The sequence below is a fragment of the Hippopotamus amphibius genome, chromosome 1 (genome assembly GCF_030028045.1).
Source record: "Hippopotamus amphibius kiboko isolate mHipAmp2 chromosome 1, mHipAmp2.hap2, whole genome shotgun sequence".
In the NCBI taxonomy this organism is placed as follows: Eukaryota; Metazoa; Chordata; class Mammalia; order Artiodactyla; family Hippopotamidae; genus Hippopotamus; species Hippopotamus amphibius.
Window position 1 is genome coordinate 34734675 of NC_080186.1, and position 12092 is coordinate 34746766.

Genomic DNA, 12092 nt, shown 5'->3' on the forward strand with positions numbered 1-12092 from the left:
TGGTATAAATAAATGTTCTCCAATGAGAGGGTTTGCCACTTTATTTACTTCTTCCTTTTGCCTACTTGGACCCAAATACCCAGGGGTGGCCCTCACATGGTAATTATATAATACTACAAGAAGATCCACAGTCCAAATAATTGAGACTCTAGGTAGGACGGATTGTGGTTTAAAGGAAAGAGATCCCTGGGGTCTGAGTGTGACCATTAAGGAAGGATTTGGGAGAGGAAATAATTTCAATTGGGTGTGGAAGGACAGGACAGGTGTTAGTGGAGGAACAGAGGGGGGAGGGGGCATGTAGAACGAGCTTGGTGTCCTCCCAAGGGGACGTATGGACTAGACAGGCAGGGGAAGGGAGGTGAGTTCTAGTTGGTGATGAGGAGGTCAGGGTAGAGAGGAAAAGTCCATGGACCAGGAAATCTTTAGGAAGCCAAGGTTCTGCTCTTGCAGGCTCAAAAAAGAGCAAAAAAGTACCCTTATCTCTCCCATTCACCTCAACTCCAGCTGGGCCAAGATATGAGGCCCCTGGCTTAGGCACGCAATGACAGTGCCAATCTGTGGTTTAACATTGCTGTGGTTTGAGTTTGTCTGTTCCTTTAGGGGCTTCTCGTTGTAGATGAAAGAAATTTGTGTGTTGTTGAAAGCTTTCTCTTTTGCTTGTTACTATTATGCAAGCTAAGGGCTGATTCTAGCACATTTTTCCTCCAAATACCCTGACTCTGCTAATCCTTCTCAAGGCAGGAGAAAGAAGCAGGAAAGGGGGTGGACTTGCCAGCTGGGTTCTTTGTCTGGTATTTTTGGGTTCCTGTTTGGGGGCTAGGGGGAATAATGGTGACATCTCTCCAGGGTCTCTGCCTCCAACTCCAACCTCCCTGCCTGCTTCCTGCCAGATTCCCTCAGGGATTTCTCTCAGGGTTAGAAACTATTCTGGGTGTTGGTGAAGGTTTTCTGTCTCCCTGTGGCCTCTTTGTCCACTGCAGCCTGGATGTTCCTGGCTGCCCGGAGGCCAGACTTGATGGCAGTGTCTATCCAGGCATGGGGCTGGCAGGTGTGCTCACCAGCAAAGTGGATGCGGCCCTCTGGCTGGAAAAGCTGCCATGAATAGTCCACAAATTGATAGGGTGTGAACTCAGTGAAGGCACCCATGATGAGGGGGTCCAGAGACCAGTGCTTGATGACAGAGGAGGGGCACATGCGCCGCAGCTCCTCCTTGGGGATCTGGTGCACGGCCGCCAGATCCTCCAGGACGATATCCACCACCTGGTCGTTCTTCATGGATATGAAGAAGAGGGAATCGTCATCCACGGTGTAGGAGGCCAGCAGGACACCCTTGCTGCTGGGGAAGCTGTGGCTGGGGTAGTAGATGTAGCGAGAGGGTCGGTCGGTGATGGAGACCCCGCCCCGGATCCCATCCCGCTCCCAGAAGGACTCGTTGCAGGCTAGAACCACCTTGCTGGCGCTGGTATAATGCACTGAGCGGAGTGCATCCATCTTGTCCCAAGAGAGCGGAGGCTCAAAGGTGATGAGGCGCGTGGCCTTGGCTGAGGTGGAGATGATGACAAAGTCCGCAGTCAGCGTGTGCAGTGTCGAGTTGGGTTCGTCCACCCGGTAGGAAATCCGGACCTCAGGCCCATCCCTCACTACCATCTCTACCTTGGAGCCCAGATGGGTGGTGCCTGGTTTCAAGCTGGTGTTGAGGGCTTTGGGGAGCTGGTCAAAGCCACCAGTGATCTCGGAAAAGCTGTAGGGGTGAAGAGAGGGGAGAGGGTGAGTGTGGGAGGTGCAAGGTCAGTTTGCTAAGTTGCCAGCAGCTATCCCAGTGTGAGAAGGGAGGAAACTAGCCTCCTGCAGCCTGTGCTGGTTACTTCACATACCTCACCTTAAAGAATCTTTGTGAGGGAGGGATTAGTGTTTAGTTTTATAGCTTGGAAAATGAACACTCAGAAAAAGGGGATTTTCCCACAATGACATGTGCAGCCTAGCTCCAAAGTCCATGGATTCAGCCACCATGCAATTCTGCGTCCCAGGAGGAGTCCTACAGACGTGCGTTTGGATTCTGGCTCCAGCCCTTGCCCAACTTGTGTGAACTTGAGTGACTTACATGACTTCTCTGAGCCTCAGCATCCTCACTGGTTAAACAGCTCTGAATTATAGTGCCTACCTTCCAGGTGATCATAGCATTAAAGGTGATAATCCTCAGAAAGTGCTTAGCACGGCATGGGCACATAGCAACTACTCAATCATCAAAGTTCCCTTTCTCTGCTCTGAGTGTTGGAGGAAGGGGCAGACTTGAGTCCTGGTCCAGGTCTGCCTTACTCATCATTTGTGAAGATCATGTCTGTCCGTAGGGACTCCAGGAGGGACTTATAGTATCCAGCATCCTCATTCATCACATCCCCAATCATCCTGACTGCTCCTCGGCTCAGCAGCCCTTTCTTCAGCAGGTAAGCCTGTGGGGGAGGTGGAAGCACCAGATAGAGGACCCAGTATGTAGGTAAGGGTCTCAGCAGGGGCCTGGGATAGGCAAGGTTGGGGTAGGGGGACTGGACTCCAGGGAGGTGAAGCCTTGGGCCTTGGGAGGAGAGGGTCCTGGTAGGCAGGGGTCAACTCCAGGGGTCTGAGTTGAGCACAGACCGCCTTCCATCCCTATCCTGGGACTTCTTTGCCTCACTCACCTTGGTGGAATAAGAATCATAAAAGGACATCAGGTGGCTGCAGTTGAATTTTTTCAGACTTCTTTTGAGCTGCAGAGGAGAGGAAGGGAGAGCAGAGCTTTAGATTAGAGTCATAGAGCCAGAGGCAGGACTCCTGGGTTCTCTGGATGTTCCTTTGAAGAGGGTGGAGACAAAGAAGGAGCGGATGGAAGGACCAAGGCAAGGGAGCTTCCGGGACCTCCTAAATTTTCTCTTTCCCCTCAAATCTCTCCTTCATTTAAAGACCTTTGGAGATTAAAACTTAAAGATGAAAATACTCACTGCAATCCAGGAGAATTGATTCATTACCAAGGATTGGATTACCTGGTGATTCCCTTTCCTTCCACTGCCTAATCAAATAATGGGCCATTGGACCACACAGGGACAGAAGAGATGGGGCTGGGCACTAGGGCTGGGGCGGCAAAATTCTTAGGGAGTGTTAGAAGGAAGGCAGACCAATCATAAGAGTACCAGGTAGGAGTCAGGTGACCTGGGTCCATCCACTAACCTGCTAGGTGACCTTTGGCCAGACCCTGTTTTTTCCTGACCCGGGGTGGGGGAGGAAGGGGAAGGCTGGAGTCACCTTGGCAATGGACTGGTAGAAGAGATTCATAGCATTCTTGCCCTCTTCTCTTGGGCTCATGGAATAGCCTAGGAGCCCTGGGTTGGCCTTGACCTCCCTGGTGCGATAGCGTTTTCTGTTGATGAGGTACCAGGTATTGTCATCATACTGGAAGAACTTGTTTAGCTTCAGGCCCAGCTTCCTGACATAGGTGTGGACCAACCTGGAACAGATACAAGCATAACGTGGCACCCGTCCCAGTGGCACCCGTCCTGTTCCTGCTGACCACACAATAGACACCATTTCCAGGAAAACCAGTTTCTTCACGTGCCCAAGGAGCTCAGACTAACTGCTTCCTCATCTCTCACCTTGCCTCCCCTTACTGCAGCATTAGTTCTTTTCCTCCTGTTTTTGCCCTGAGGGAGATAGGGTGTAGGCAGTTTACCCATCGCTGATGAAGGCCCTTAAGGAAATCCCAGCATATAGAACTCAAATATAGAGACAGAGACATTTTGTTTCAGACAGTATCTGAAATTCCAGTTCTAAGTAAGTTTGAGGCCATATCTAAAGACTCCTACTTTGGGCTGGAACTGTTAATTTTTGTTTTTGATAGTGTTTGGAGGGAAATCTTGGGTTTAGTTTCCACTTAAGCCAAAAAAGGAGCCATATTTTTGGAGGTATGTGGGACACCAGGTGAGGGATCTTTTTTGGTCTTGGAAGCTGCAGAACCAGAGGCCACGTTCCCTTCCTTCAAGGAGTGAGTTCTAATTTAGGAATTGAGCATATGCTTTGGTGCCAGGTGCCTCCTTGATTTTGAGGAGCTTTGTTACTTTCTCCTAGGAGAAACTTGGGTGAGTCACTTAATATCTCTGAGCCCAGTTTCTTGATTTATAAATAGGAAAAATAAGAGTATCAAATTATAGGGTTGTGAGGATTGAAAGAAATAATGCACATATGCACTTAGCACAGGGCTGGGCACACAATAGGTGTTCAATGAATGGCAGCTGTTATTATTATTATTTATTATTATTATTTTATAGGTTAAAGTAGTATAATTGACATGTAATTGCCCATAATTAACTAATTAATTAATTAATTAAAAAATTTTATTGGAGTATAGTTGATTTACACTGTTGTATTAGTTTCAGGTGTACAGTAAAGCGAATGAGATATATATATCTCCATTCTTTTTCAGATTCTTTTCCCATATAAGTTTTTACAGAATATTGAGTAAAGTTCCCTGTGCTATACAGTAGATCCTTGTCAGTTATCTATTTTATATATAATAATATGTATATATCAATCTCAGCCTTCTAATTTATCACTTCCCACCCACGTTTCCCCTTTGGTAACTGTAAGTTTGATTTTGAGATCTGTGAGTCTGTTTCTGTTTTGAAAATAAATTCATTTGTATTATTTTTAGATCCCACGTATAGGTGATGTCATATGGTATTTGTCTTTCTCTGACTTACTTCACTTAGTATGATAATCTCTAGGTCCATCCAGGTTGCTGCAAATGGCATTATTTCATTCCTTTTTATGAACTGCCCATATTTAAAGCACCAAATTTGATGAGTTAATGGTAACTATTGCCATTATTAGTCTGGGATCTACCACTTTCTGTATGACCCTGGGCTCTAAGGCTTGATCATCTCTATCAAGTGGGGGACCAGCATTAATCCTGATTTACAGGGTTCAATCACATGAGACAGTGAATCTGAAAGGGCTCTGACGCCATGGCAGCAGGGTTCCCCTTCTCCTCCTAATTATTCCTCCTTGCTGTTTGCTCCATCCCTTTCCCGAGACTTACCTGTGGGACTTTGGGATTCGCATGGGCCCCAGTTCATAGTACCAGCCCTCCTTCTCATTCCTGAATGTGACCACTCGACCCCCGACGTGGTCGCTGGCTTCCAGGATGGTTACCTGGCGTCCAGAGAGGCTGCTGTCATCCCCAAGGTCATGTCTCCCCTCCCACCCTCTGCTCCCACCCCCACCAGCCACAGACTCTACTCAGGAAATCCCGGCAGCAGGTCCCAGACTATGCAGGATAACCAAACTGGGCAGAGGGGGGTTTCCTCCCAGAGGGTCCTGAGTAACAGAAATGAGGCAGAAGAGCTCCAGGGTTGCAGGGGTCAGAACGCCTCTTGGCCCTTTCTGGGTAGCATAGCCCTTTTATACTTTTATTTTCAAAAGAACACAAGTTGGAGTTAAGTCTCAGGGGAACCCAGATTTTTGAGGAACAGTAACTAAAGACTAAGAGACATGGTGGGTTATGTCAGTTGTCTGAGGGTTGGCTGTAACCCCACTCATTTTCTTTTTCCACCCAATGAAGCAGACTGGAGGTGAATGATTGAGGGCCTCTCCAAGGCCTGCTCACCTGGTGGCCCGCATCCTGCAGGGCCTTGGCCGCCGTCAGCCCTGACATGCCAGCTCCCACGACCACCACACGCTTGGGCAGCGGGGAGGTGTGGAGGCCCTCCTGCGCTGTGACAAGGATAGACTCATATTCCGGGTCCTGGAAGCACTTGACCAAGTCCTCATAGTAGCCAAGGCAGCTGGGAGTAGCCAACAAGAGCCCCAAGATCAGGATTCCTGGGGCAGAGAAAGGTATGAGGGCTGCCTTTCTGGGGCTTTGCACGCCACCCTACCCAGGGTGAACTTGGCTGTGTGGGTGAGTGGGAGTGGTAAGGTCAGGGAAGCATCTGTTGAACGTGTGGTTGTGAACGTGTGTTTGTGACTGTGTCCATGTCTGTGTTGTATGGGGTATGAATGTACGTGTGAACCAGGCTGGTGTTCGTTGTGATTGTGAATGTGGGCTACAATTCACATGTGCGCACGTGACTAGAAACTCAAGAGTGTGTGCAGCTTTGTACTGGAGTATAAATCTGCCTGCTTCTGGTGGTGAGTGTGTGTGTGTGTGTGAGCTTGTCCGTGATGAAGGTGCTGTGATTGTGAGTTTGTGATTACTGCCCTGTGTCACCGCGCGATGTCTGTGATTTTATGTGAGGGGGAGGTGTTTCTGGGACAGTGTAGGTACCTGAGTCCATGTGTGGATGAATCTGCACAGAAGAGCGAGAGGGACTGTAGAAATGGGTGAGGGCTGGCCTGCGGCGTTTGGAGGAGTGAGGGTGACGTGTGTGCACTTGTTTGAGTTTGAGAGAGAATTGAGTTGCTCGTGTCTTGTGTGTGATTGTGTGTGTGCGTGTAAGCGTGAGGTGGGGTGGGGGAGCCTGGGGGTGCTGGTATCCTTTGGCCATGTGTATATTTGTGAGAGGATGCATGTGTGTGTGTAGCACAGTTCTTTTCAGGGAAGGGGAGTGGCGGAATTGTGACCAGTTTCTCGGTGACTACTAGCGCCCCATGGCATCTTGGCAGTCCTATTGTTCTTCAGCCTCACAGTATTTTTCTAATGTGCAGTCAAGGTTGGAAACCATAGTTAATATATAACATGCAGTAAGTCCAGTGTGGCTACTACAACGAACTGTTCTGATGTACAGAGAAATTCACCTAAGAGTCTGAAACTCTGAAAGAGAGGCTGTGTGGTTTCCTTGGTGTCGCCTGCTCTGAAAGGGAACAGCCAGGAGCTGTGACACACGGAGCCCCCTGGCACTAGCCCTAGGTTTTTCGGCAGGTGAGAATGCCCTTAGTCCAGTCTTTGTATGGGCAGGACAACTGAAGCTCTGAGAAGGAAAGGGATCTTCAGGGGCTACCCACAGAGGAGGGGCAGGGAACCAGCTGGTTCCCAGGGCAGGCCCTTCCCAAGGCCAGGAGGCTTCTGCTGGGGCGACTCCTCAGAAAAGAGGAGAGGGATAAATAACCATCCATGCTCATGTGACCGAGAGTCAAGCCTCCCCACAGCCCCCGCCAGGCCTACTTCAGCCTCCCAAATCCATTCTCCACCCCTGACAAGTTTTCCCAACTCCCTGAGCTACCACCATTCTGTCTCAGTCCCCATGACCTTCCCCTTGAGTAGGCCCAATCCCCAGACTCATTCTCCAGACCTGTATCCATCCTCTCCACTCACTTTCAACACCTGGACTTATCCATAGCCCCTGACCTAGCTCCTGTCCCTTCTCAGTCCTCATCCCTCTTCCCCTGGCCTGGCCCTATGCTCAGACTCCCCCATGGCCCCATCTCGACCCCCCTGGCCCAGCCCTGCTCCCCAATCTAGCTCTTCTCCCTGTTTCAGTGTCTAACACCTCCTTCCTTAGGTGCCTCTCTCTCAGACCCAGAGGAGGGACCCCACTTACCTCTCATCTTGACCATGGCCCTGCAGCTCATGCTGAGCCCAGGGCAACTCTCCCTCTCTTTACGAGGAGCCAGCTCCACCCAGCAGAGCTGGCCTCATCCCACCGGCCTGCCTCGGGGCCCTATTGGCTGGGCCCAGCAGAGAAGCCCTGCCCTCGAGGCCTGGGCTGTCAGGTGAGATGACTGTCCCACCCCTAATCTCATCTTCTGCATCCCCACCTTCCTCCTGGCCCATCTTCCTTCCTAGAGAAAGCCCCTTCTCCCAGCTTAGACCCCAGACAGTGGGGAGGAGGGGTTGTGGGAACCCGGTGGACCATACCAAACCTGCTGTGACCAACTCCCAGGACAGGGAGAGGGTTAGGAATGAGCTAATGGACTGGTTTGGAAGTCCAGTGTCTGGGCTCCCAGCACAGACCAAATCTCCTGACTGCTCCCACTGGAGAATGTCCCTGTTCCACTGCTGTCGCACTGTGGAGCCTTCCGCTCCAAGGTGGGGATTCTAGCATGAGTTCCTGTGGGAGGGCTGCGGGCTGCAGGCTGCAGGCTGGGCCCTCCCCACCCCCTCAGGAGTTCCCTCTGCAGGCAGGGCAGAGGTCTCTGGCCCAGCCAATTTTGCAGTGGGGAGTGGGCTTTTTTTCTCCTTTCCTCTGGGTCCCCCAGGACTTCCTTAGGCACAGGCGGGTTTCTCTGGCACTGGAATTTCTTTTCCTGGGGAATTGGGCCAGCTGGCTGAGGTGCCAACACTAGCTCTTTGTTCTCTGTGTACAGTGCAGGTGGAGAGAGAAGTGGGCAGGAAACCCTCAGGGAGCAGTAGCATGGGGCTGGGAGCGGGGCAGCAGTACCAGCAGTGTACACTCAGTAGCTGGGACACAGGACTCAGATCCTGGACTCCAGGGGTGGCATAGAGGAAAGGGCAGTAGTGATGGAATCAAATAGAATTGAGTTTGAATCCTGCTTTGTCATGTTGTAGCCATGTGTCTTAGGAAGGATGGTTTATACTTCTCTGAGCCTGGGTTTCCTTATCCGTAAAATGGGGCAGCAATACTTTCTTTACAGGGTATTTCAAGGATTAAATGAGATGCTGTGTGAAGAGCCTGGCATAGGTAGGTACCTAAGCTGGTTTCCTTCTTTCCTTTTGGAGATAGAATTTGTCACAAACAACTGTAATACCTTTAAAAAGGGATAGTTCCTTCACCACAGGGTTGCTGGGAACACCAGGTAGAATAATGCTGGGAGAGTTACTGTGTGAATTGCTGGGTTTCAGATGCAGGTTGAGGACTCTTTCTCTCTTGCTCTCTCTATTGCTTCTTTTAATTTTTTAATAGCTTTATTGAGATATAATTTATATACTACACAATTCACCCATTTGAAGTGAACAATTCAGTGGTTTGTAGTGTATTCACAGAGTTGTGCTACTATCACCACAATCAATTTAAAAACATTTTCATCATTCCAAAAAGAAATACTGTACCCTTTAGCCATCACTCCCCATTCTCCGCATCCCCCCAACCCTAGGCATCCACTGTTCTTTCTGTCTCTGTGGGTTTGCTTGTTTGGGACATTTCATATAAATGTAATCATATAATATGCAGTCTTTTTAAAATTTTTAATCTTTATTGGAGTATAATCGCTTCACAGTGGTGTGCTAGTTTCTACTGTACAACAAAGTGAACCAGCCATATGTACACACATATCCCCATATCTCCTCCCTCCCGAGCTCCACTCCTAACCGCCCTATCCCACCCCTCCAGGTCCTCACAAAGCATCAAGCTGATCTCCCCATGCTCTGCAGCAGCTTCCCACAGCGATCCACTTCACACCCGGCAGTGTGCGTATGTCGACGCTACTCTCTCATGGCTGGCTCCTTTTATTTAACATAATATCTTTCAGATTCATCTGTATTCCACATGTATCAATACTTCGTTAGTTTTTATGGCTGAATAATAATTTCTGGCTGAATTATATTCCATTTATGACTGAATAATATTCCATTTATACCACATTTTGTTTATCCATTCATTATTTGGGTTTGGCCATCTGGGTTTCCCCCCCACTTTCCGACTTATAAAGTGTTGCTATAAACATTCTTTTTATGTGGACATAGATTTTCATTTTTCTTAAGTATACACTTTGGAGTGGGATTGCTGGGTTATGTGTTAACTCTGTGTTTAACCTTTTGAGGAACTGCCAGATGAGTTTCTAAAACGGCTGCACGATTTTACTTTCACACCAGCAACGAATGAGAGTTCCAGTTTCTCCTTATCCTCGACAACACTTGTTATTGTCTGTGCTTTTAATTACAGCCATTCTAGTGGTTGTAAAGTACTATCTCATTGTGCTTTTGATTTGCACTTCTCCAATGACCAGTGACATTGGGCATCTTCTCTTGTGCTTAGTGGACATTTGTATATCTTTGGAGAAATATGTTTTTTTATCTTTTGCCCATTTTTTCACTTGGTTAATTGTCTCTCTATTACTGAATTGTTAGGGTTCTTTATATAGTGTAGATAAAAGTCCCTTTTCACACATATGATTTGCAAATATTTCTGGCAGCCCCATTCTGTGGGTTGCTTTTTTTACTTTCTTGATGTGTCCTTGAAGCACAAATGTTTTTAATTTTGAAAAATCCTTATTTATTTTTTTTGTTGATGCTTGCACGTTTGGGGTCATATCTAAGAAACCATTGCCTAATCCCAGGTCATGAAGACTTACCCTTTGTTTTCTTCTAAAAATTTTATATTTTTAGCTCTTACAGTGAGGTCTTTGGTCCATTTGAAGTAATATTTGTATATGATGTGAGGTAGAGATCCAACTTCATTTTTTTGTATGTGGCTATTCAGTTGCCTCAGCACATTTTATTAAAAGGCTATTCTTTCCTCATTAAATTGCCTTGGAAAATTTGATCCTTGTCAAAAATCAGTTGGTCGTAAATGTGACCATTTATTTCTGGACTATCAATTCTATTCCATTGACTTCCATGCAAATCCTTAAGACACTACTGCACTATCTTGGTTACTGGTTACTATAATTTTGTAGAAGTTTTAAAATTGGTAAGTTTGAGTACTCCTGCTTTGTTCTCCTTAACTACTGTTTTGCTTATTCTGGGTGATTTGAACTTCCATATGAATTTTAGGATCACCTTGCCAAATTGTGCAAAATGTCAGCTGGGATTATGATAGGGATTATGCTGAATCTGTAGATAATTTAGGGAATATTCACATCTTAACAGCATTTAGTATTTTGATACATAAACATGACATATCTTTCCATTTATTTAGATCGTCTTTATGTATTTAAACAATGATTTGTAGTTTTCAGGGTATAGCTTTATACTTCCTTTGTTATTTTCCTAAGGATTTTACTATGTTGAAGCTATTGTAAATGGACTTTTCTTAATTTCATTTTTATTATATTTATTTATTATTTATTTTTTTAAACTCTTTATTGGAATATAATTGATTTACACTCTTGTATCAGTTTTTGAGGTACACCAAAGTGAATCAGCTGTATTTATACATATATCCCCCATCTCTTCCTTCCCATGACTCCCTCCCACCCTCCCTGTCCCGGACCTCTAAGGCATCACCCATCATTGAGTTGATCTCCCTTTGTCATACGGCAACTTCCCACTAGCTACCTATTTTACAGTTGCTACTGTATATAAGTCTATGCTACTCTCTCACTTTGTCCCAGCTTCCCCTCCCCACACCCCGCCCCATGTCCTCCAGTCCATTCTCTGCATCTGCATCTTTATTCTTGCTCTGTCACTGGGTGCATCAGTACCATTTTTTTTAGATTCCATATGTATGTTAGCATATGGTATTTGTTTTTCTCTTTCTGGCTTACTTCACTCTGTATGACAGTCTCTAGGTCTATCCACCTCATTACATGTAGCTCAATTTCATTCCTTTTTATGGCTGAGTTATATTCCATTGTATATATGTGCCACATCTTCTTTTTCCATTGATCTGTTGATGGGCATTTAGGTTGCTTCCATGTCCTGGCTATTGGAAATAGTGCTGCAGTGAACATTATGGTACATGCTTCTTTTTGGATTATGGTTTTCTCTGGGTATATGCCCAGTAGTGGGATTACTGGGTCATATGGTAGTTCCATTTTTAGTTTTTGAAGGAGCCTCCATACTGTTTTCCATAGTGACTGTACCAGCTTACATTCCCACTAACAGTGCAGGAGGGTTCCCTTTTCTCCACACCCTCTCCACCATTTGTTGTTTCTAGATTTTTTGGTGATGGCCATTCTGACCAGTGTGAGGTGATACCTCACTGTGGTTTTGACTTGCATTTCTCTAATGATTAGTGATGTTCAGCATCTTTTCATGTGTTTGTTGGCCATCTGTATGTCTTCTCTGGAGAACTGTCTATTTAGGTGTTCTGCCCATTTGTGGATTGGGTTATTTGCTTTTTTAGTATTAAGCTGCATGAGCTGCTTAAATATTTTGGAGATTAATCCTTTGTCCGTTGCTCCATTGGCAAGTATTTTCTCCCATTCTGAGGGTTGTCTTCTTGTCTTATTTATGGTTTCTTTCACTGTGCAAAAGCTTTTGAGTTTCATTAGGTCCCATTTGTTTA

At 46.7% G+C, this 12092-nt stretch overlaps 1 protein-coding gene across 1 annotated transcript; it reads right to left on the reverse strand.

Moving 5' to 3' along the window:
• Nucleotides 1–915: 915 nt before the first annotated feature.
• On the reverse strand, nt 916–7521 carry LOC130845200 (L-amino-acid oxidase-like). Its single transcript, XM_057722082.1, has 7 exons — nt 7506–7521; nt 5633–5847; nt 5066–5178; nt 3277–3478; nt 2676–2744; nt 2317–2450; nt 916–1741 (listed from the first exon to the last, which is right to left on the reverse strand). Exons 1-7 carry the CDS (start codon nt 7519–7521, stop codon nt 916–918), a joined length of 1575 nt encoding a protein of 524 aa, XP_057578065.1.
• Nucleotides 7522–12092: the final 4571 nt, after the last annotated feature.

Bases quoted from the DNA above. Each gene is read 5' to 3' on its own strand.
- LOC130845200 (XM_057722082.1), bottom strand. The intron at 2,451-2,675 runs GTGAGTGAGGCA...CCTCCCCCACAG, and splicing joins ATGATTCTTATTCCACCAAG to GCTTACCTGCTGAAGAAAGG. The intron at 1,742-2,316 runs GTAAGGCAGACC...TCACCCCTACAG, and splicing joins ATGATCTTCACAAATGATGA to CTTTTCCGAGATCACTGGTG.